The following is a 25,180-nucleotide window of genomic DNA, read 5'->3' on the forward strand; positions in this document are numbered from 1 at the left end:
TGCAGGCTGCCTTTGGCAGAATTTTCTGCTTTATCTATAATGATATTGATGTTACTGCATTTATCTTGCTGACATCTGTGTACCATAAGTTTAGTTTTGGTAAACTTATAAAATCCATAAGTTTAGTTTTCCCCAGAAACACTGGTCAGAATTAATTTATCTGACCTTACTTGTTCTTGACACCCGGCACTATGCCTCTCTTAATCAGTTTGGCCAATTATAATAAAGTACTTGTAGACTGAGGGCTCCCCCTGTGGCTCAGAGGCAGAGAATCTGCCTGCAGTGAAGGAGATGCAGATTAGATCCTTGGGTCTGGATGATCCCCTGGACTAGGAAATGGCAGCCCATTCCATTACGCTTGCCGGGAAAATCCCATGGACAGAGGAGCCTGGTGGGCTGCAGTCTGTGGGGTCACAAAGAGCAAGTGACCATAGACTGAGTGACTTATAACAAGTGTATTTCTCAAGTCTGAGATCGGGATGCCAGCATGATTGGATTGTGTTGAGGACCCTCTTCCAGGCTGTATCTTACTGTATCTTCACAAAGCAGAAAGAGGGCTGCTTTGTTCCCTCATAGGGCTTCCCTGGCTGGCTCAGATGGTAAGGAGTCTGCTTGCAGTGCAGGAGACCTGGGTTCAATCCCTGGGTGGTAGGGAAGATCCTCTGGAGAAGGAAATGGCACCCCACTCCAGTATTCTTGCCTGGAAAATCCCATGGACAGAGGAGCGTGGCAGGCTACAGTCCATGGTGTCCCAAGAGTTGGATACGACTGAGTGACTTCACTTTTGTTCTCTCATAAGGGCCTAAGTCCCATTCAAGAGGGCTCCACCAAAAAAAAAAAAAAGAGGGCTCCACCTTCACGAACTGATTAGCTGCCAAAGGCCCTGACTCCTAATACTGCCATATTAGGGTTTAGGATTTTAACGTATGAATTTGCTGGGGGGGGGGGGGGGGGGGTGCGGGTCATTCATTGCAGTGCCTGGACACACAGTAGGTACTCAAAATATTTGTTGAATGCACACTGCCTTTTGGTAATCAGTATTTCTAAATATCTACAAAACATTTATTCAGTAACATGTTAAAGAATCCATGTATCATTGGAATACTCATCAGTTTCTCAAGAAATAAAAAGTTGTAATTCCCTCCCTCACATATGTTTGTACTTCATGCTTAGTCTACTGACAGGCTTTGTTTTCCTAATAATTTTTGTGACTTTGTTTAAATGAACTCAAAATTGTGTATTAAGTTTTTGAAAACTTAATTATTCTGCACAGAAAATTTAGGAAGATTATATAGACTAGAACTTTGAAAATAAATATTCAAATTCAAATGAATTGCTTATATTTTGCAGAAGACAGTAGGCTACTCTTATTGCAGAAGTTAGTTTGGCGTCCTGCAGGGTAAGCATTCTGGAAGTGATGTTTGAAAAATTTATTAGTAGTTCCATAAAATTATAGAATCAGATGTTTGAGTAGGAACTGGAAAGGTCATATTATATAGGGATCAGTACTGTAGAATGAACTATCTTTAATACTCTCTTCTTGTCTCAAAGTCACAAGGCAAATAGAAAGATGAATGAGACTTTCAGAGTAATCCAGGTTCTACTTTTGTAGGGATGGAGCCTGGGGTGTTCTTAGTTTTGTTTTTTTAAATACAAATTTGTTGTTAATAAATCTTTGTACTTGTCCAAATGACCAAAATGGAGTTTACTTGCAAATGCCTCTTTAGCACTACTACTCGAACTACATTGGATTTGGTTTTATTTTTCAAATAGCTTCATTGAGGTATTTATAGGGTATTGACTTATAATACCCTACACATTTTTAAAGTATAACATTTGATAATTTGAACATGTCTACCTGAAATCATCACCACCCTCAAAATGATAGACACATCCATCACTACCAAAAGTTTCTTTGTGCCCTTTAATAATTTCTTCCTGGTATCGCCTTCCCCTACTCTTACCCCATTCCAGGCAACCACTGACTCCTGTGCTTTCTGTCACTATAAATTACCTTACATTGTCTTGAGTTTATATAAATGGAATCATAGTCTTTCATTGTACTCATTTTATTGTTGGACTTCTATTATTGAGATTCATCCATATTAAAGCTCAGTCACTCCCATCTCTTTGTGACCCTTTGAACTGTAGCTTGTCGGGCTCCTCTGTCCATGCGATTTTTCAGGCAAGAATACTGGAGTGGGTTGCCACTTCCTCCTCCAGCAGACCTTCCTGACCAGGGATCGATCTGTCTCTCCTGTTACAGGTGGATTCTTTACTCACTGAGCCATTGGGGAAAGCCACTGACGTCTGTATCAGTAGTTTATTCCTTTTTATCGCTAGCGGTGTTCCACTGTATGGCTGTACTAGTTTGCTTATCCATTCCCTTGTTAATGGGCATTTGAGTTGTTTCTAGTTTTTGGCTGTTTCAGGTACAGCTGCTTTGAACATTTGTGTACAAGTCTTTGTATGGACATATACTTTAATTTCTCTTGGTTAACTATCTAGGAATGGAATGGCTCGATCAAATGATAGGCTTATATTCAGCTTGTTAAGAAACTGAAACCATCTTGCATGATCACCAGCAGTGTATGGAAGTTCTAACTCCTCCACTTGTCACTAGCATCAGGCTTTTAAATTTCAGCCCATCTAAGATGAACCGTTGTGGTGTCTCATGCTTTGAATTTGTGTTTCCCTAATGGCTAACAGTGTTGAGTATTTTTTTCATGTTCTTATTTGAAGTGTTTCTTCACATCTTTTGCCGATTTTTTTTTTTTTGGTGTTTGTTTTGTTATTATTGCATTTTGATACTTTTAAAAATATATTTTGAATATGAGTCTTTTATCATATATTTGCTTCACCCATATTTTTTCCTGGTCTGTGACTTGTTTTTCCATTCTCTTAATGGTGTTCTTCAAAGAGCACAAATTTTGATGAAGTTCAATTTATTAATTATGCTGTTAGTTACATATCAAAGATACCTTTGCCTAATTCAAGGGCACAAAGATTTTCCCCTTTGCTTCTAGTTTTATAGTTTGCATATAGAACTATGATTCATTTTGTGATTTTTTTTTTAAGTTGAGGTATAGTTAACTTAAAATATCATTTGAGTTTTCAGGTGTACGACATAGTGATTCACTATTTTTATAGGTTATTCTGCATTTAAAGTTATTATAAAATATCAGCTGTGTTCCCTGTGCTATAGATACATCCTTGTATCTTATTTATACCTAGTAGTTGATACCTCTCAATTCCCTTCCCCTGTCATGCCCCTTCTCCCTGTGACTCACCTTGAACCATACACTAGTGCATATGAAGCAGTGTCTCATTGTGGTTTTCATTTTCCTATTGGATTATGATGTTGAGCATCTTTTTATATTGCTTGTAGACTTAATCTTTAAAGAAATGTCTACTCACACCTTTTCGGTTACATATCTTTTTTTTTTTTTTTTTTGGCTGCATCGGGCAGCATGCAGAATCTTAATTAGTTTCCTGACCAGAAATAGAGCCCATGCCCTCTGCACTGGAAGCACAGAGTCTTAACCACTGGACTGCCAGGCGATTCCCTGTTATTTATCTTTTTAATGTTGAGTAGTAAGAGTTCTTTATATATTCTAGATGCAGACCTCTATCAGATATATTATTTACAAATATTTTCTCCCATCCTTTTCACTTTCTTGATGATACCCTTTGCAGCACAAAAGTTTTTAATTTTAATGAAATCTACTTTATTTGATCTTTGGTATTTTGATGTCATATTTAAGAAACCATTGCCCAATCTAAGGTCCCAAAGATTTACACTTATGTTTTGATTGTAAGTGTATAATTTATAGTTTTAACTCCAAAACACTTAGATCTTTGATCCATTTTGGGTTAATTTTTGACTACAGGGTGAGGTAGCGATTCAGTTTTGTTCTTTTGTTTGTGAGTATCAAGGTATTCTAGCACCTTTTATTAAAAAGACTGTTCTTTTTCCATTGAGTTACCTTGCCACTTTTGTTGAAAATCAGTTGACTTAATGTGAACGTTTATTTCTGGACCCTCAGTTCTGCCCCATTGATCCGTATGTCTAGTCTTATGCTAGTTCCATGCTTTCTTGATTACTGTAGCTTTGAAGTAAGTCTGGAAATGGAAAAGTTGAATTCTACGATTTTGTCCTTCTTTCTTAGTACTGTTTTGGCTAATCCAGGTTCCTTGAATTTCCATGTGAGTTTTAGGATAAGCTTGTCAATTTCTGTAAAGCTGGGAATCTGAAGGAGATTGTGTTGAATCTGTAAACCAATTTGCAGAGTATTGCCATCTTAATAATACTAAGTCTTCCAGTCAGTGAGCGTTGCTGTCTTTCCATTTATTTAAATCTTTAGTTTCCTTTAACAGTGTTTTGTAGTTTTCAGAGTACAGGACTTGTAATTTTTTTTAAATTAAGGTATGGTTGATTTACAGTGCTGTGCTAATTTCTGCCGTATGGCAAAATGATTCGGTTATACATGCATAGACATTCTTTTTTAATATTCCTTTCCATTATAGTTTATTCCAGGAGATTGGATATGGTTTCTTTGCCATCCAGTAGGACCTTGTTGTTTATCTATTCTAAATGTAATAGTGTGCATCTACTAACCCAAAACTCAGGCTTTCCCTCTCCCTCCCCCAACCCCATGGCAACCATAAGTCTGTCTTCTATGTCTGTGAGTCTTGTTTCTTTTTTGTTGATAGGTTCATTTGTGCCGTATTTTAGATTCCACATATGAGTGATGTGGTGGTGTCTGTTTCTGACTTACTTCACTTAGCATGATGATCTCTAGTTGCACCCATGTTGCTGCAGATGACTTTCATTCTGTTTTATGGCTGAGTAGTATTCCACTGTATATATGTACCACATATTCTTTATACATTTATCTGTTGGTGGACATTTAGGTTGTTTCCATATATTGACTATTGTGAACAGCACTGCTATGAATGTAGGGTCTTTTGGTATTGTAGTTTTATCGAGTATATGCTCAGGAGTGGGATTTCTGGATCATGTGGTAATTCTGTTAGTTCACACTGTTTTCCATAGTGGCTGTGCCAACTTACATACCCATCAACACTATAGAAGGGTTCCCTTGTCTCCACGCCCTCTCCAGCATTTGCTGTTTGTACACTTCTTAATTTTGGTTATTCTGACTGGTGTGAGGTGGTACCTCGTAGCTTTGATTTGCATTTCTCTAATAATTAGTGATATTCAGCGTATTTTCATGTGCCTACTGGCCATCTGTATATTTTCTTTTGAGAAATCTCTATTAAGGTCTTCTGCCCGTTTTTTAATTGGCTTTTTTTGTTGTTGAATTGTATGGCCTCCTTGTATACTTTGGAGGTCAAGCCCTTGTCGGTGACATCATTTGCACATATTTTTTCTCACTCTGTAGTTTGTCTTTTCATTTTTTTTTTAATGGTTTCCTTGGAAATGGCAATCCACTCCAGTATTCTTGCCTGGAGAATCCCATGGAGGGAGAGACCTAGTAGGTTACAGTCCATGGGGTCGCAAAGAGTTGGACACGACTGAGCAACTTCACCTTTGCCTTTACTGTGCAAAAGCTTTTAAGTTTGATTAGGTCCCATTTGTTTATTTTTGTTTTTCTTTCTATTGCCTTGGGAAACTGACCTAAGAAAACATTGGTGTAATTTATGTCAGAGAATGTTTTGCCCATGCTCTGTTCTAGGAGTTTTATGGTGTTGTGTCTTATTTCTAACTCTTTGAGCCATTTTGAGCTTGTTTTTGTGCATGCTGTGAGGGTATGTCCTAACGATTTGCATGCAGCTGTTCACCTTTCCGTGCATCACTTGCTGAAGAGGTTATCCTTTGCCCATTTTATGTTTGTTGAAGATTAATTGACTTTAGGTATGTGGGTTTATTTCTGGACTCTGTTATTTTCCATTGATCCAAGTGTCCTGTTTTTGTACCAATACCACACTTTTCTTCAGCTTTTGTGTTGTCTGAAGTCAGAGAGAGTGATGCCTCTTGCTTTGTTTTTCCCCCCTCAGAATTGCTTCGTCAGTTCTGTGTCTTTTATGATTCCGTGCAAATTTTTGGAGTGTGGGATTTCTTTCCATTTCTTTGAATCATGCTTTAATTTTCCTTTATTAATATTTTATAGTTCTCATCATATAAGTCTTTCACTTCCTTGGTCAGGTTTATTCCTAGGTTTGGGTTTTTTTGGTGGTTGTTTTGGTGTGATTTTAAAAGATGTTACGTTCTCTTTACATTCTCTTTCTGATGTTTTATTGTTTGTAAATAAATGCAACCAACTTTTGAATGTTAATCTTGTATCCTGCCAGTGTGCTGAATTCATTTACTAGGCCGAGTAGTTTTTGTGTGGAGTCATTAGGATTTTCTCTATATAATGTCATGTCATCTGCATATAGTGACAGTTTTACCTCTTCCCCCTCCAATTTGGATACCTTTTATTTCTTATTTTTGTCTTGATTGCTGTGGCTGGGACTTTTACCACTGTATTGAATAGAAGTGGTTAGCGTGGGCATCCTTGTCTTGTTCCAGATTTTAGCAGACAAGTTTTCAGCTTTTAACCACTGAGTATTATTTTGGCAGTGGATTTGTCATAAATGGCTTTTATTATTTAGAGATATATTCCCTTTGTACCCTCTGGTAAGAGTTTTTATCATGGATGAATGTTGAATTTAGTCAGATGCGTTTTCTGCATCTGTTAAGAAGATCATGTGGTTTTTTACTTTTCTTTTTTAATGTGGTATATTACATTGATTTACATATATTGAATCATCCTTGTGAACTTGGATTGAATCCCACGTGGTCATGGTGTATGATCTTTTTATATATTGTTGGATTGGTTTGCTAATGTTTTGTTGAGAATTTTTGCATCTATAGTCATCAAAGATATAGACCTGTGATTTTCTTTTTTGGTGGTTATCTTTGTTTGGTTTGGTATCAGGGTTGATGGTGGCTTCATAAAATGTCTTCAGGATATTCCCTCCTCTTCAGTCTTTTGGAAGCTTTTGAGAAGGATCAGTATAAATTCTTTGTATATTTGGTAGAATTTGGCTGTGATGCCATCTGGTCCTGGACTTTTGTTTGTAGGGAGTTTTTTGTTTGTTTTGATTTTTGATTTTTAAAGATTATATTTCACTTTTAGTGATTGGTCTGTTCAAATTAGCTCTTTCTTCTTGCCTGTGATGCCATCTGGTCCTGGGCTTTTGTTTATAGGCAGTTTTTTGTTTGTTTTGATTTTTAAAGATTGTATTTCACTTTTAGTAATTGGTTTGTTCAAATTAGCTCTTCTGTCTCAGTTTTGATGGGCTGCTTCTAGAAAGTTGTCCATTTCTTGTAGGCTCTCATTGTTGGCATATAATATTTCATAGTATTCTCTTATATATTTTTTTCATATATTTCTATGGTATTGGTTGAGGTTTCTCCTTTTTCATTTTTTATTTGGATTCTCTCTCTTCTTCTTGGTAAGCCTGGCCAAAGGTTTGTCAGTTTTGTTTCAAACCAACTCTTGGTTTTAGTGATTTTTTTCCTTTTTAAAAAAATCTCTATTTTGTTTGTTTCCTGCCTGATGGTTATTATTTCCTTCCTTCTGCTGACTTTAGTTTTTGTTTGTCCTTCTTTTTCTAAATCTTTTCAGTCAGTCCAGTCGCTCAGTCGTGTCCAACTCTTTGCGACCCCATGGACTGCAGCACACCAGGCCTCCCTGCCCATCACCAACTCCCGGAGTTTACTCAAACTCATGTCCATTGAGTTGGTGATGCCATCCAGCCATCTCATCCTCTGTCGTCCCCTTTTCCTCCTGCCTTCAATCTTTCCCAGCATCAGGGTCTTTTCTGATGAGTCAGTTCTTCACATTGGGTGGCCAAAGTATTGGAGTTTCAGCTTCAGTCCTTCCAAAGAATATTCAGGACTGATGAGGTGGTAAGTTAGGTTGTTTAATTTTACTTGAGATTTTTCTTGCCTTTTTTTGTTTTTGTTTTTGAGGAAGGTCTGTATCACTATGAACTTCTCTCTGAGAACTGCTTTTCCTGCATCCCATGCTTTATATTATTCCATAAAAGTGAAAGTTGCTCAGTTATATCCGACTCTTTTGTGACCCCATGGACTATACAGTCCATGGAATTCGCCAGGCCAGAATACTGGCATGAGTAGTCTTTCCCTTCTCCAGGGGATCTTCCCAACCCAGGGATCGAACCCATGTCTCCCACATTCCAGGCTGATTCTTTACCAGCTGAGCCACAAGGGAAGCCCAAGAATACTGGAGTGGGTATCCTATCCCTTCTTCAGTGGATCTTCATGACCCAGGAATTGAACCAGGGTCTCCTGCATTTCAGGTGGATTCTTTACCAACTGAGCTATCAGGGAAGCCTGTATTATTCCATAGATATCTTATATTGCTTTCATTTTTTTTTTTTTTTTACTTTCTGCCTGCTGTTTTGATTAATTTCCATTATTCTGTCTTCCAAATCACTTATTTTTTCTGCATTATTCATTCTGCTATTCATTGCCTTTAGCTCAGGTTTTATCTTGGCAAATCAATTTTCTAATTTTTCTTGACTCCTCCATATAGTTTCTAGTTCCTTTTTACAGTAATCTGCATTTCTATCGCTACGCTTTCTTAATTCTTTACTTCAGTATCTTCATTACCTCCTTTTGAACTTGGTGTCAGACCATAGAGATCTGTCTTATTACTTGTTCCATCAGGGGAATTCTCTTGGACTATTGGTTTCTCTGCTTCTTCATTTTGCTTATATTTCTGTTACTCTATGAGTTTAGGAGAAACAATTATCTACTATAATCTTGGAGAGCTATTTGTAGTCAGGAGCATCCCTGTGTGGCCTGTGTGGGTTTAATATATGTTTGGTGTGAGTGCTGGTTTGTTTGTTTGTTTGGCATGCTAATAGGAAAACATTTTATAGCCTACGTGTTTTATCGATTATACCAAATTGTAACACAAACATTGTACGTGTGCTTTTAGCAGTAGACTTAAAAGTAAGCAGTGATATATGTTATGAGTAGTTATACTCTGTAAAAACTTCACTAGATAATTTTCTTTCCATCCTGAACACTGGGGTAAAAAATATGTTTAGAAGAAATACAATAACTTTCCTAGTTTGTTGAGTGATTTTATCAGGAAATGGTGCTGGATTTTGTGAAATGTTTTTCTATCTATTGATACAATCTTATGGGGTTTGTCCTTTATTCTGTTGATGTGGTGTATTGCATTAATTGAGTTTCCGATGGTAAATCCAGCTTGCATTTTTGGGATAAATTTCAGTTGGTCATGGCTTGTGTTGACAGATTTAGTGTGCTTATTTTTGTTGAGGATTTTTGTGTCTGTATTTATAAGGAATGTTATTTTCCATTGATATCTTTGTCTGGTTTTGATATCAAGAGTAATACTGGCCTTATGGAGTGAGTTAAGAAGTATTCTGTGTTTTGAAGGATTTTGTGAAGAATTGATATTAATTCTTATTAATGCTTGAATTCACTGGTGAAACTATCTGGTTCTGAATTTTTTTGGTGAGTGGTTTTTTCATTGCTAATTCAGTCTTATTATAGATCTATTTATATTTGCTGTTTCTCCTGAGTCAGTTACAGTAGTATGTCTAGGAATTTACCCATTTCATTCAGTTATATTTTAAAGCAATTTAAATAATAAAAGAAATCTTGAGGCGTTCCCTGGCAGTTCAGTGGTTAGGATGCTGTGCTCTCACTGCTGTGGTGCAGGTTCAGTCCTGGTCATGGAACTAATAATCCCACAGGGTGTGTGATGCAACCAAAAGAAAAAAAAAAAAGGAAGAAAGGAAGAAATCTTGTAATTATCCATGAAGTTAACACTTCGTGTTTCTTCATTGCTTTGTGTTGATCCATATATTCAACTGCTAACATTTTCTTTCTGCTTAAAGGACTTTAGAGCAGGTCTGATGATGATGAATTATTTTTAACTTTCTAATGTCTAAAAGTTTCTTGCCTTTATTCTTGAAAGACACTTTTTAATTTTTCCTTTCAGTTTCATAAAGACATTGCTCCATTGTCTTTGTTTCTTGTATGTGTATGATGTGTCTTTCTCCTAGGGTTCATTTTAGGGTTTTCTGTTTATCAGTAGGATTTAAGCAGTTCAATTATCATGAGCCTTACTTTAGTTTTCTTTGTGGCTTTTGTATTTGGTATTCATTGAGCTTCTTGCATCTATATGTTGATAGTTTTCATCAAATTTGGAAAATTTCCAGCCTTATTGCTTTAAATATTTCCCCTAGCCCCCTCCCCCTTCTTTGGAGACTCTGTTGTTGAGTCACTAAGTCGTGTCCGACTCTGCAACTCCGTGAACTGCAGCGCAGTAGGCTTCCCTCTCTCACTCTCTCCCAGAGTTTTCTCAAACTCATGTCCATTGAGTCAGTGATGCCATCCAACCATCTCACTCTCTGTTGCCCCCTTCTCCTCTTGCCCTCAGTCTTTCCCAGGACCAGGCTCTTTTGCTCTTCACATCAGGTGGCCGGATTGTTGGAGCTTCAGCTTCAGCATCAGTCCTTCCAGTGAATATTCAGGGTTGATTTCCTTTAGGATTGACTGGTTTGATCTTCTTGCTGGCCAAGGGACTCTTAAAGAGTCTTCTCCACACCATAGTTAAAAGCATCAATTCTTCAACACTCAGCCTTCTTTACGATTCAGCTCTCTAATTATATATATATTAGGCTGCTTGAAGTGGTCACACTGGCTCCTTGAAGCTTCAGTTAAGTTCAGTTGCTCAGTCATCTCTGACTCTCTGTGACCCCATGAACCGCGGCACACCAGGCCTCCCTGTCCACCACCAACTCCTGGAGTCTACCCAAACCCATGGCCATCAAGTTGGTGGTGCCATCCAACCACCTCATCCTCTGTTGTCCCCTTCTCCTCCTGCCCTCAATCTTTCCCAGCATCAGGGTCTTTTCACATAAGTCAGCTCTTCACAACAGGTGGCCAAAGTATTGGAGTTTCAGCTTCAGCATCAGTCTTTCCAATGAATATTCAGGACTGATTTCCTTTAGGATGGACTGGTTGGATCTCCTTGCAGTCCAAGGGACTCTCAAGAGTCTTCTCCAACACCACAGTTGAAAAGCATCAATTCTTCAGTGCTCAGCTTTCTTTATAGCCCAACTCTCACATCCTTACATGACCACTGGAAAAACCATAACCTTGACTAGATGGACCATTGTTGGCAAAGTAATGTCTCTGCTTCTTAATATACTGTCTAGATTGGTTATAACTTTCCTTCCAAGGAGTAAGTGTCTTTTAATTTCATGGCTGCAGTCACCATCTGCAGTGATTTTGGAGCCCCAAAAAATAAACTCTGACACTGTTTCCACTGTTTCCCCATCTATTTCCCATGAAGTGATGGGACCAGATGCCATGATCTTCGTTTTCTGAATGTTGAGTTTTAAGCCAACTTTTTCACTCTCCTCTTTCACTTTCATCAAAAGGCTCTTTAGTTCTTCTTCACTTTCTGCCATAAGGGTGGTGTCATCTGCATATCTGAGGTTATTGATATTTCTGTGGCAATCTTGATTCCAGCTTGTGCTTCCTCCAGCCCAGCGTTTCTCATGATGTACTCTCATATAAGTTAAATAAGCAGGGTGACAATATACAGCCTTGACGTACTCCTTTTCCTATTTGGAACCAGTCTGTTGTTCCATGTCCAGTTCTAGTTGCTTCCTGACCTGCATACAGGTTTCTCAGGAGGCAGGTCAGGTGGTCTGGTATTCCCATCTCTTTCCGAATTTTCCACAGTTTATTGTGATCCACACAGTCAAAGGCTTTGGGATAGTCAGTAAAGCAGAAATAGATGTTTACCAGGTGCTTTATTCATGTTTTTCATTCTTTTTTCCTTCTATGTTTTGAACAATTTGTTATGTCTTCAATTCATTAATAGTTTGTTGTGAAATATTTAGCCTACTGTTAATCCCGTTCAGTGTATTTTAAATCTCTTACGTTGATGTTTTCATCTCCTTAGTTCAATTTGGGTCTTTTTTTTTTTTTTTTTAATGTCATTTGTCTCTCCCTATGTTTTTTGAACATGAGTGTCTTTTAAATACAGTTGTAATAGCTTTTTAAATGTATTTCTGTGAATTCCAGTGTCTGTGTCTTTCTAGGTCAATTTCAATCATTTCTAAAATTATGGATTGCATTTTTCTGTGTATGTCTGATCATTTTTGTTTGGATGTCAAAAAATTGAATTTTATTTTACTGAATGCTAGATATTTTTATATTTCCATAAATATTTGTGAGGCTTGTGCAATTACATGGAAACAATTTGATCCTTTCAGGTCTTGCTTTTAAGATTTGTTGGCAGGATCAGGTCCATGTTTAGTCTGGAGCTAATTATTTCCCACTACTGAGGCAAGACCGTTTTGAGTCCTCTACCCAGTCAGTGGCCATGAATTTGAAGTTTTCCAGCCTGTCTGGTGGGAAGGTGCACTGTGTGGTCCTGTTTGAGTGCTGAGCTCTGTGTCTCCTCATTTTTGTGTTCTTCCTTCCTTAGCTTCAGTTAGTTTCTTTGCATGCCTGCCCTCCTCAGTGCTCTGCTGCACGCCCACAGGGTGTCCTCTGAAGGTCTCTGGCCTTCCCTCCCTGTGCAGCTCTCTCCTCTGGTACTGTATCCTTTGAACCTAGTTGCCTTGGTCTTCTCAGACTGTCAGCTTCCCCTCATCAACTCAGGGAGTTAGCTGGACTCTGCTTAGGAGAGGACTTCCTGTGCTATGGTGTAGAAACTAAGGCAGTTAGCTGTGCAGGCACTTGTTTCTTGTTCTTCCAGAGATCATTGTACTTTATTACCTAATGTTCAGTATTTTGAAAATCATTGTTTCGTATATTGGGTTTATTTTTTAATTGATTTTGTTTGTGTTTAGTTGTTTCAAGTGTGAGAGTTAAATTTGATCCACATTACTTCATCTTGGCTATAAGAGGAAATCTCTTTAGTCTGTTTTAAAGAGTAAGAATTGATGGCTCCTAAACTTTCTTTCTGGGGCTTTCCTGGTGGCTCAGTGGTAAAGAGTGCGCCTGCCAACACAGAAAACTCAGGAGATGTGGGTTCGATTCTTAGGTGGGGAAGATCCCTGGAGTAGGAAATGGCAACCAAGTCCAGCATTCTGCCTGGAAAACCCCATGGATACGGGAGCCTGGCAGGCTTAGTGACTGAATAACGACAATAAGGACTTCTTTCTACTCCAGAGCTCTTTGATTTTGTTTTACATCTGTGACAGTTCCATTTCCCATTTCCACAATATCTCACCTTCAGAATACTTAACTGTCTGCTGTTGGTGCTTGGAACGTTGCTTAGAATTACCTTTGGGTTATGAATGAATCTTGTTTATCATACAAACACACTACTGCAGTGATGGCAGTCAGGCTGTAACAGCATGAAAATGGGTGTGTTCTCTAATACTGTTCTTAACATATTTAGAGCTGTCATAATCCAGTATTTTAGGATGTTGTTAAAGAATTTCTTTTAGGAACTAGGTAAATAAGACTTATTTGGAATGCTTAAAGTAGAATGCTGCTTTTATGGTTAACAACTACGGAGCTCTGCAACTAACATTTATATTCTAAAGTAATTACAACAACTTCTCTTTCATTTCAGTGGATAATATTCAGCATAAGATACTTAACTGAAGATAGGCATGTAAGATCTCTCAGACCTATATTTTGCTTAAAGGAAAGAGAAAGATGACCTTGGCTTAAAGGCGATCACTTGATAGTTATGTTACCATATTTAAATTAAATCTTTTCATTTCTGGACCTGTTTTTCCTAGACAAAATGGAGATTAAAACAGCACTGTTCTGAAAGGATGGCATGAGAAATGTATAAAAATATAAATCAGTATTTTTTCAAGATTTTTGGATCACAACTCACTTATAAACATTTTGTGTGGCTAGCTCATGCATATGTGTGTATGGATTTACAATACAAAGTTTGCTCCTGTACATAATGTATGCCAATGTTTCCTGTTCTGTTTCATTGCAAAGTAAACCTTAGGTGCATGTGGGTGCATTCACTTGGATTCAACTCTTTGTAACCCCGTGGATTGTACTCCCCCCTCCCCCCCCAGGCTCCTCTGTCCATCGAATTTTCCAAACAAGAATATTGGAATGCGTTGCCATTTCCTACTCCAGGGGATCTTCCCAACCCCAGTGATCAAACCTGTGTCTCTTGGCGTCTCCTGCATCGGCAGGCCACTAGGAAGCCATTAATGGATGACATCTCAATTTCAAATACACTGTCTATATGAAGAAAGAAATTATGAGGCATCATATTAATGAAAGGTTGAAGTACTTAGATTTTTTCGTTCAAAATATTATCGAGTTTGAATGTGAAGGTGAAGGTGAAGTCACTCAGTCGTGTCCAACTCTTTGCGACCCCATGGACTGTAACCTACTAGACTTCTCTGTCCATGGGATTCTCCAGGCAAGAATACTGGAGTGGATTGCCATTTCCTTCTCCAAGGAATCTTCCCGACCCAGGGATCGAACCCGGGTTAGCTTTGCATCCTTATTTTTTACTTAGTTTTCTTAATACTGATTTTTTCCCTTATTTTTCTATATCACTTAAAATAAGATTTAAAATCAGTAAAATAGATGCCATCATAATAAAATTTACTTGTGAGTTAAATTTTTAAGGATACATGGTTATCTTTTGGTTAACTAAAGTAATAAATGGCTAAGGATTGTAAAGTCCATTGTTTGTGATCCACTAGCCCAAAGAAGTTTGAATCTATCCTACATTTTGTACAGAGATGTGCCATGGTGGGGGGAGGGGGAAATCACAGCATTTTACACAGAAGGCATCCAGACTTTCCAGATCAGTAAGAAACTGATGAGGATCAACGTTGCCCAGTGACTTTCTTCCACAGGTTCTGCTGCAGTGGGCGAAACCAATTCTTTTAAAAGCTAGCTGTAGTATCACATATTCTTCTTGACAGACACTTCTTTAGTAGAGTAGCTCTCTCTGCAGTAGAGGCCTTCCCTGCTTCCTGTCTCCTAGGTTTAATCTTCTCTGTTTCTAAAATTAAGTATCCTTAAAGGTTAGAAAGAAACATCGAAGAGCTCACATAACTGGTTGTAGTATGAACGATAGCATGTAATTCTGTAAATTTATAATGGATTCTTTGGAGAAGGGAATGGCAGCCCACTGCAGTATTCTTGCCTGGAGAATTCCATAGACAGAAGAACCTGGTGGGCTATAGTCCATGGGATCGCAGAGTCAGACACAACTGAGCGACTAACCCACATAATGGATTCTTTAATGTTTTCCTGCAGAAAAACATGTTCATGTCTTTATATAGACTCCAAACCTTTCCAGACTTGTAGGAAATCTGTTGCTGTGTAATACAGTGGAAAGAATTATGTGATCTAATGCTCAAATAATCTACTGGAAGAAAGACTTTGGATATAAAAATGTTTCTTAATGTGTTTTCCAGATGTCTGTGGCCTTCTGAAATTGCTTCCCCCCGTGCACTTAATTTTAAGTCTTTTAGATTCACTAAGTTGAGCTATAGAAATTAATAAAGTAGAATGCTTAAATTGAATAAACAGTAAGAAAATCTCTCTCTCTAGAAAGCCATTATCAGTATAACAAAAACAATTCAGCTCCCAAATGGTGATATATTATAATTGGGAAATGGTGAGTTAATTGAAATATTATGTTAGTATAGAGTTATACGTGATGTAATTTACAAATAGTTAGGGACCGATATAATCTGTGTAACACAAACTATGCTAAACGCTAAACATAATTTTAATGTTTTCTTGATTCATTCAAGTTATGGATGTGTAGATATTCTGGTTGAAAGTATTTCATGTATTTTAGTGTTTCAGAAGGTATTTTTCTTAATACTTTCCCCCAGCATTAACTGAATATTATATAGTATATTAGTGGCTCTCATGGTGCTCTGCCTATGATTTCACATAGCTAAGCTTACTAAAGCTGTCAACAGTTTGATATACTTAAGGAAACAAAATTCTGATTGATTCTGATGTGTTTCTTTCAGAAAAATCAACACCCATGGATTTTATCTGACTGTGTAGATCAGGTTTTTTTTATTCTGGATATCACAGTAACAGTATAGGAAATATGCATTATTTCTCATGTCTGCAAGTAGTCCTCACTGCTGAAGGAAGCAATTTTTTAAGCTACAGCCAAATTCATTTTGGTACTTTTTATGGAAATCTTGATTTTGTTTTTACTTTTTTATAACCTTTGGCAAAAGGTATTAACAAGCAAAGAGCTCATCTCATTAGGCAAGTCCACATTAATAAGAATGCCTAGAAGAGGGTTGATTCTTCACACCCGGACCCACTGGCTACTCTTGGGTCTTGCTTTACTCTGCAGTTTGATATTATTTTTATACCTTCTGGAATGTGCCCCCCAGACTGATGGAAATGCATCTCTTCCTGGTATCATTGGGGAAAATTATGGTAAAGAGTATTATCAAGCCCTCCTACAGGAGCAAGAAGAACATTATCAAACCAGAGCAACCAGTCTGAAACGCCAAATTGCCCAACTGAAACAAGAACTACAAGAAATGAGTGAGAAGATGAGATCTTTGCAAGAGAGAAAAAATGTAGGGGCTAATGGCATAAGCTATCAAGGCAACAAAGAACAAGCACCTAGTGATCTTTTAGAGTTTCTTCATTCACAAATTGACAAAGCTGAAGTTAGCATAGGAGCCAAACTACCTAGTGAGTATGGAGTCATTCCCTTTGAAAGTTTTACCTTAATGAAAGTATTCCAGCTGGAAATGGGTCTCACTCGCCATCCTGAGGAAAAGCCAGTTAGAAAAGATAAGCGAGATGAATTGGTAGAAGTTATTGAAGCTGGCTTGGAGGTCATTAATAATCCTGATGAAGATGATGAGCAGGAAGATGAGGATGGTCCCCTTGGAGAGAAACTGATATTTAATGAAAATGACTTCATAGAAGGTAATGTGAAAAATGTGTTGATCTGTTAACATTAGTATGACAAAATTCTGTTATTGTATGCTGATAATATGTCAGAAAAAGTTATAATGTGATCAAAATAAAATAGAAAATAAGAACCAGGGAAATAGAATAAGTCTAAGCTTGTATAGCAGAATACGCCCCAAGTTGAACGGCTCTTAGGGTTGTGTGTGTATTTGCATGTATATGTATTTGCATTCATCTCTGAACTGGTTTTGATGTTCCTTTTTTATATTTTTTAAAATGTATGAACTAAGGCTCAAAATTTGAAAACCATTTGCTAAAGGAAAAAAGAACCTAATTAAGATTAGTGGTAATTCTGTATTTCGAGTGGAGGAGAAACACATGTCAGAACATCAAGGAGGCATACATAATTTTGAAAAGCATATTTGGCATTTGGAAAAGTAAAGAAATAAACCCATTTTCTTAATACAGACTGCAGAAAGGGCACAGCATTTTTATATGTCAAGATGGGACACGACTCAGAAGTTGAGGAGCACTCGTATACATTTAAGAAATTTGATTGATATAATTATAGATTATATCAGGAATAATTATAGGCCCTAACCCATCTCCATCTTATACCCCATGCTAGATATTTAGTTGTAGGCTTAAAGCCGTTTTGAATACAAATATTTCTTAAAAGTTCTCTTTGCATGATTCTGTATGCCACATGTAGTTTTTTGGGTTTTGTTTTTTTTCACCCCAATCTTCATGGGTATCACTTGCTATAATATAATGCCTTCAGCCTTTGGAGGCCGTCACCAAGGGCCTTGTACTTTTCTGTGGCATTTCAGCTATCTTCTCCGTATAGCCATCTCTTTTTACCCCGTCACTTCCTGCAGTTTTTGATGGGTTGTTTCTTTCAAAACTCCTGTAGTTTTTCTGCAGGCTCGGCTTTTTATCTTTTCACTCAGTATGTTTATAGCTTATGGCAGAATTGAAAGCTGCAGAGGAAGTAACTAAGATATGTAAGATGTCTTCGTGTCTTCTTAAAAAGAAAGGAACCTATGCCAGTTTTATATTCTGTAGCTTCTGCTTTTTTTTTTTTAAATATAATTCTCCTGGGATTCTGTCACTTACAGGATTTTTCTCCGTTATGGAACATATTTTGTCCCTTGGTTTTCCTCCATTGTGCCACTTCCCTCATCAGAAAAATAATTACGGACAATGATTTAGTAGCTCCTGTTCCTCTTCCAGACTTCAGCTTAGATGTCACTTCTTCTGGGGAGGTCATCGCCAACCTAAAAGTTTAAGATAACAGTGTTCCTATATGTTCTTATAATCTCTACCCTGTGCCCCCTCTCAGAGCACTGTCCTAATATACCGCATTGCCCATTTCCTGGTTTGTAGTTCTGTTAGACTGTAAGCCTCAGGAGGAAGCTCTTGTTCACCATTTTATTTCCAGATATTGGCTGACTGACACATCTGTAGGTCTAATCTCTCTCCTGAGTGTCACACTTACAAAATCAGATTGCCTAATAGACTTCCAGGCTTTTCTCCCAGAGGCATCTCAGATCACCATGTTTAAACTTACACTAATTTTTCTTCATCTGACTTCATTCTGTTGTGTTTCTGCATGTGTATATCACTATAGTATTATTTCCTTTTTCTGTCTCCATTGCTAGACGGAACTGGGACCATGTAGCCATCTTTATACCATTAGTACCTGACACAGAAGTTGTGACTTTCAGGTCTAGAATTTAATATTGCTAGAAGTAATCTCTTTATTTTCATCATTTGGTTTATGTGTTGATAGATTCTGCTATTAAAAAAAAGTCATGTAAAAAGGAATCATCATCATTTGGAGTAAATTTTATGGATTGAATAATAGAGCAAAATATTTTTTTAATCTTTTGAAGTAGCAGTTTTTACTGACTGTATCATGGGGATAAAATTTTCACAAATGTATAAAAGCTGTACAAGTCTGATTTCACACTTTTGATCGTTGAGTAAAGTCAATAGTCACACTGAATTTGTGAGCTTTGATATGGAGACATCTTTGTTCCTAATTCTTTCCTTTAGGTTATTATCGCACTGAGAAAGATAAGGGCACACAGTATGAACTCTTCTTTAAGAAAGCAGACCTTATGGAATATAGACACGTGACTCTCTTTCGCCCTTTTGGACCTCTCATGAAAGTGAAGAGTGAGATGATTGACATTACTAGATCAATTATTAATATCATTGTGCCACTTGCTGAAAGAACTGAAGCATTTGCACAGTTTATGCAGAACTTCAGGTAATTCCCAGAGCTTAGTGGTTTGGCTAAGTGCTCCTAAAAAAAAAATTCATGCCATTTTATTTAGTTTACCTTCACTGAGTAGGGTTACTTAGAATTGCAGAATAATTTTATAGGCTTTGGGGAACTTTATGTTTTTGATATCCCTTTATTCTTAAGGCATGTATAGTATATTGTGTTATTGACAATTTGAACTGTGAAGTAAATTGAGGGTAACAACTATTAGGAACTAAATTTGATTACTTTTATAATTGTGTTTGAATTCATTTTAGGACAAGTTGAATTTTTAAAAATAACTTTGTTGAGGCATAACTTATATACAATAAAATTGACCTATTCCAAGCATACAGGTTTCATGACTTCTGACAAATTTATACATTCTTGTAACTGCCTTTCCAATTAAGATATAGAACATTACTATCTCCTCAGAAAACTCCCCTGAGAACAATTTGAATTTCAAAATTGGAAGAAAAGACAAATATTCAAGTAAAAATGGGAGAATGTTATTCTATCTTGGGAAGCAGAGATTGTAATGGTTTTAAAAGCATTTTTTAAATTATTAAATTTGGATATTTTTATATGCTGAAGTGGTAAAAATTAACATCTACATATTAGGCTTTTTTTTTTAGACTTTTGATTTGAGAAAAGTTTTGTTTGTTTTTTTAATTTAATAATTGTCATGTTTTAAATACTTCAATATGGTAGTCTTAATTCTTTGTAATCCCAATTTTTGTTCTCATTGGAGTTGTTGGGTATAAAAACTAGTAAACACGATTCTGTTACAGAACATCTAGAAATCATGCTTCCAAATGAGTTTTGCCTTTTTGAAATTGCTCGCTTGAGATCTGATTTCCTAAAGCATTTTTAATTGCCTTTTGGGAATTACCTTCAGATGCTACATTTTTCTCTACAGTTAATACTCAATCATGACAAATATTTATTCCTTGATGATAGGTATAATTTCTCTAATTAGGTAGTCTGAGGACAAAATAAGTTTTGAACTAAAACTTGAGTTATTTATTTGATTTTGAACTGATTGTACTTAATTCTTTGAGTAGCTTATAGGTTGCTTCTGAAGGCAATACCAAAGCAAAAGTTCCAAAAATGTTTCAAAATATGGCAGCTTCTTGGGCTGCTTACATTGGCTCTCCAAGTGCTGCGTTCATTCTGACATATATGCTGTTACACTTTTGCTGTGATGCCTTTTATAATTCAGCAATACTGCCAGTTTTATATTTCCTTAGTCTCATGTGATTTCATTCTAAATGAGTAATGCTTTATTTGTTTTCTTGTAAAGCTTCGTATGATTGCCTTCTGAATGAGTAGTGCCTTCTGTATTTTCCTGAATGAACTTTATTTTTCAACCCTGTCAGGGATGTATGTATTCATCAGGACAAGAGAATTCATCTCACAGTGGTGTATTTTGGTAAAGAAGGACTTTCTAAAGTCAAGTCTATCCTAGAATCTGTCGCAAGGTTGGTGAGCCATGTCCACATTGAAGTCTTGTATGTATAATAGCAGAAGAATGAGAAGTTCAGATACTTAATGAATTAATAATTTTGAATAGTTGCTGTTGAAAGTTGGCTAAGATGTGAGTGGTGGTGGTAGTAAGTTCCTCGTTTCACCCCTGAGTTTATTCATGCAACTCTAATGACTCGTTTTCCTTAACCTCAGTGTGGCATGATTAGGGTGCTCTTACTCTGTGGCCCACTCACCTTCTTTGCATTTGCCTCCATGCACTCTTCATTTCCTTCTTTCGAACTCTTTACTTTTTCTAAATCTAATCCTTTCACTTTGGTATCATCCCCTAAGCTTGTCTCTTACTTGCCACCTTTCTTTCCTTCCATTTGCCTAAGTTCTTTCTCTCCCTGCAAATGATGCTTAGGTCTCCCCTATCCTTCAGAGACCCCCGCCTGACTGTGCAGTACCCAGTGACTACCACTAGGTTTCTGTCCTTTCACAACTAAACCTCACAGAACAGTAGTTCTCTAACCAAGCAACTCATGTAGTACCTGGCACATAGTAGGTGCTCAGAGGTTTGAACAAATGAATCAGTCATTCCTTGATACTCCATTATTAATTCCGTAGCTTCTCTTCCTTTTCATCTCTAAGTTATGGGCCCAGAGTTATGACCTAACTGCCAATTTCAGCCTTTTCTCTGTCATCCTCTTTGACTGCTTTCTTACACTTGATACCTAACCAGTATTTCCTTCTTGAAACTCCTCTGATGTTTGTAAAATGTATATATTTTGTAAATGTAGATATGTTATAATATAAGATACGAGGTTGATTGTCTTTTCTGACCACATCAACTCTGTATCCTTTACTTGCTTCTTTACCTTTCTGCTAGTTGTGGCCACTCCCTAAGAGTCCAGCTTTGGCCGGCCTTTCTTCTCGAGTCGTTCAACTAACATTCATTGAGTCCCACCGACTATGTTCCAGGTACACTGCTTGGGAGTCTGACTGGGGTGGTTGGGATAGGACTGGGCACAGAGGAGGGAGTGCGCTCCTGGTCCCAAAGGGACTCAGCACTGGGGTATGAAAAACACTGTCTTCTCCTTCCCCTTCGCCAGCTCCTCCTCCTGATGGCCCTCTTTCAGTTCGCACTAAGCTCATTCTCATAATCCCTGGGCTTGATGTCTGAGAGCAGCATCTTTCACTCATTCTTTCCCTGTCATTAGTCAGTTTCTGCGCGCTGCCCAGGACCTCTGCTCTGCCCTTTCCTTGCGGCTGCCACCACCTTAACCCAGGTTCCTTTCCCTCCTTACCATTTCCAGATCACCTACTAAGTGCCAGTGACTGATGTTAGCATCACGGAAGTTGCATTAATCAAGACTCCTCTGTGGCAAATGATGGAAACTTATTAACTTATTCTGAATTTACTTGAGGAAAATGGGAGTGTTATTAAAGAATCTTGGATAACTCCCCAGATTAAAGGAATTATTAAAACCAAATTTAATGAAGAATACCAAAACAGCTTTGGTGTCTCAGTGACTGGGCTCAGAGACTTGAATACCGTCAGAATTCTCTTGTCTCCTTGTCTGTTTTTCTCTGCATGTTGACCTCCTTCTCCTGTTGCAGATTGGCCCCTTGCACATGTGAGGTATATGGCTGTTGGCGGCTCTGGGCTCACATCTTCTCAGCTTTGCTGTCAGAGAGGAAAGAGCTTTCTCCCAGGTCCAGTTGAGAAAATCCCAGGGAAGGACTTTTGCCCAGTCTTGAGCCACTTACTATGGCCAGGTGGGGTGGGGATATTTGGATTAACCCAGCCTGAGTCTGGCTCCCTGCCCCTAGGAAGTTACTGTGGTTGGTATATTCTAGGATTAGTTCCTCCACTTGAGCCTGGGAGTGAGAGGTGGTGATTGACAGTTTCCTCAAAAGAAGAGAGAGATTTGCAACATGTCGGGTGGAGGGGCAGGGGCACTCAGAGTCCACTCCATGCCTCGTTTGAGCCTTGGCATCCATCTCTATAGTCCCCATTCTATCCTGTTGTAAGAGTAATCTTTTTAAAATGTTGCTTTTTTGATCCAGCTATCCCCTAGTGCAGTAGTTCTCCAACGTCAGTCACCTGGAGTGACTTGTCGCGAGAGAGTCGCTGATGCTTGGCTCCTCCCCTAATATCTGATTCGGGGGTCTGGGTTGGGGCCTGAGAATTTGTGTTTCTAACACGTTCCCAGGCAGATCTGATGCAGTGGGTACAGTCCGTTGGCTGTGGAAACCACTGCCCTTGTGGAAAAACCCTGACTCCTCCTTGACTTCAGAACACTAACCAAGTTCTTTAACCTCTCCTCCTCAGTCTGACCCTTTTCTGGTCTTCTCTCATTGTTGCCATTTTTATCCCTGTGTTTCAGTCTGATTTGTCTGATTACTGTTCTTTAAAAAGCTTTCTACTTTCTTACCTCCTTGCCTTTGAGAATAATTAATTGGAATGACCTTTACATTCCCCACTGAATTCAGTATTTTAACCAAGACATAACTTAAATTCTGCTTCTGACATCTTTTCTAACTACTACAGACACAAGCAGTCTTTTTTTCTCGAACTGCACTTCATTCATTCAGTCAGAAAATACTTATTGAACTCATACCCTGTGAGGAGCACTGTCCATAGTAATGAACAAAACAAAATCCCTCCTCTCATGGAGCTTACATTCTAGTGGGAGACACTCGAACAGACATGTCCGGTGATACTGAAGGAAACAGCGCTGGGCAGAGGGATGAAGATTGAAGCAAAGGGAGGTCAGGGCTACTTCACGTGTGGTGTGAAGGGGATCCCCCTGATGAGGGCACATTAGAGCAAAGGTCTAAGAAACTCGAGAAAAGGATATTCTTTGTATGTATCATTCATGTGGATTGCGTTATTTATTACCAGACACTATGATTGTTTTCCCATGTGTATATTTCTTAATGACTCCAATAGGTTTTTAAGATCCTGAAAGGTAGTGGCCTCTCAGCACATACGAACTTCACATCACTAGCATGTTGCCTCAGATGTGGGCATTTAGTTGAATATCTGTCCCTGATGATACAGACATTTAAAGCTGATGATTTCCCTATATCAGTATAGACCCAACATAATAAATACCTGAAGTGTAAAGTATTTTTTGTTATTTGTGTTAACAGAGTCAACTTCAAGTGGGACTTAGCATTTGTTGTATGTGTTTTCCTCATAGTGAGTCTAATTTTCACAATTACACCTTGGTCTCACTGAATGAAGAATTTAATCGTGGACGAGGACTAAACGTGGGTGCCCGAGCCTGGGACAAGGGAGAAGTCTTGATGTTTTTCTGTGATGTCGATATATATTTCTCAGCCGAATTCCTTAACAGCTGCCGATTAAACGCTGAGCCAGGTGCGTAAAATGTTGGCAGGTGAATTGAGTAAAATTTTAGAACATTCAAGTGTCAGCGCATTCCATATTTTGAATCCAGTTTTTTAAAGTTATATTTGGCATGATTTAATTGGAATATTAAGTAGGAAAGTAAAAATTTGCCCCTCTGAAGTTCATACCCCTTATTATTTTATGGCCAGATTCCAGTGTATACATTTGAATCCAAATAAACAAATGCAAAGAAATAAAAAGTCTTGAAATTGATTAAGGAGGAAGGTAGAACTCATCAGAAAAAGCCAAGCAGTGTGATGTGTGTGAGTCAGAAGCAGTCTTCCTCAGGCAGGTGGTGCCCACATGCATGTAGGCGTGCACTCACAAAGAAGTCTAGGTACAGATGGTGCTTGGGCAACTGCTGTGCATTTGGGGATGACTACTATACTTTGTTTTATTTGTACATGTTTCAAAAATGTTAAGAGCAGATGACTTTTATATATCAGATATTATTGTAATGTGATAAGGAGGTTTTTCTATATTAAAAATTCTCATAGTGTATGTTTTTTATATAGAACTACTCAGATCATGCAGGTTATCTTCTTGCGAATCATTTTGGTTAGGGTTGGTTGTCAGGAACCCTTTGAGACTCAGGGGGATAAATGAGGGTTAGATTTACTTTTTTTCTAGCAGATAGCAGGAAGGCCAGAATGTGGCAGTTGAAGATGTATTTGCTTAATGTAAAAGAAATATTTTAACTGAAGTATTTTATATTCATTTTAAATTGTTTCTTGAATGTAAAAGAACAATTTGCCTTGGGAAAATTGAGCTCCCCTTCCCTACATGGTTTAATGAAGATGAATGAAGTCTGCTGGGAATCTTGTATTAAAAAGACTATCACGTTATTTACAGGGTCCTTTGCAGTTTCTGAGCACTGTATATTACCATATCTGATTGAAGCCAGTCTCAGCAGGGTGTTCCCTGTTGAGGGGAGATGGGCTAGCTAGTTAGCCTTAATGGTCTCTTCAGTGCTAACTATTTGAAAGCTAATAACAAGGCCTTTTGAGGGGCCATTGAGTACTTAAAACTCAGTCTTCCCAGGTTTTCCAAATCTTACTCAGATCTGTCTGCAGTTCTGTGTTTCACT

The 25,180-nt window shown here is 37.9% G+C and overlaps 1 protein-coding gene across 14 annotated transcripts in view; it reads left to right on the plus strand.

Moving 5' to 3' along the window:
• Positions 1-25,180, plus strand: part of CSGALNACT2 (chondroitin sulfate N-acetylgalactosaminyltransferase 2) — a 50,912-nt gene that overhangs the window by 5,120 nt on the left and 20,612 nt on the right. For 5 of the 14 annotated variants that reach the window (XM_060406405.1, XM_012105064.5, XM_060406409.1 and 2 more), the window contains exons 2-5: positions 16,024-16,954; positions 18,998-19,214; positions 20,588-20,689; positions 23,885-24,063. In XM_060406405.1, the coding sequence (XP_060262388.1) occupies positions 16,195-16,954; positions 18,998-19,214; positions 20,588-20,689; positions 23,885-24,063 (1,258 nt within the window). In that variant the 5' untranslated portion in view covers positions 16,024-16,194. Of the gene's footprint in view, positions 1-14,085; positions 14,300-16,023; positions 16,955-18,997; positions 19,215-20,587; positions 20,690-21,564; positions 21,657-21,684; positions 22,455-23,884; positions 24,066-25,180 lie in introns of those variants that run through there. The other 9 variants (XM_060406407.1, XM_042241053.2, XR_006058086.2 and 6 more) reach the window with 8 other exon arrangements.

Source organism: Ovis aries, chromosome 25 (assembly GCF_016772045.2).
Source record: "Ovis aries strain OAR_USU_Benz2616 breed Rambouillet chromosome 25, ARS-UI_Ramb_v3.0, whole genome shotgun sequence".
NCBI classification, from domain to species: Eukaryota; Metazoa; Chordata; class Mammalia; order Artiodactyla; family Bovidae; genus Ovis; species Ovis aries.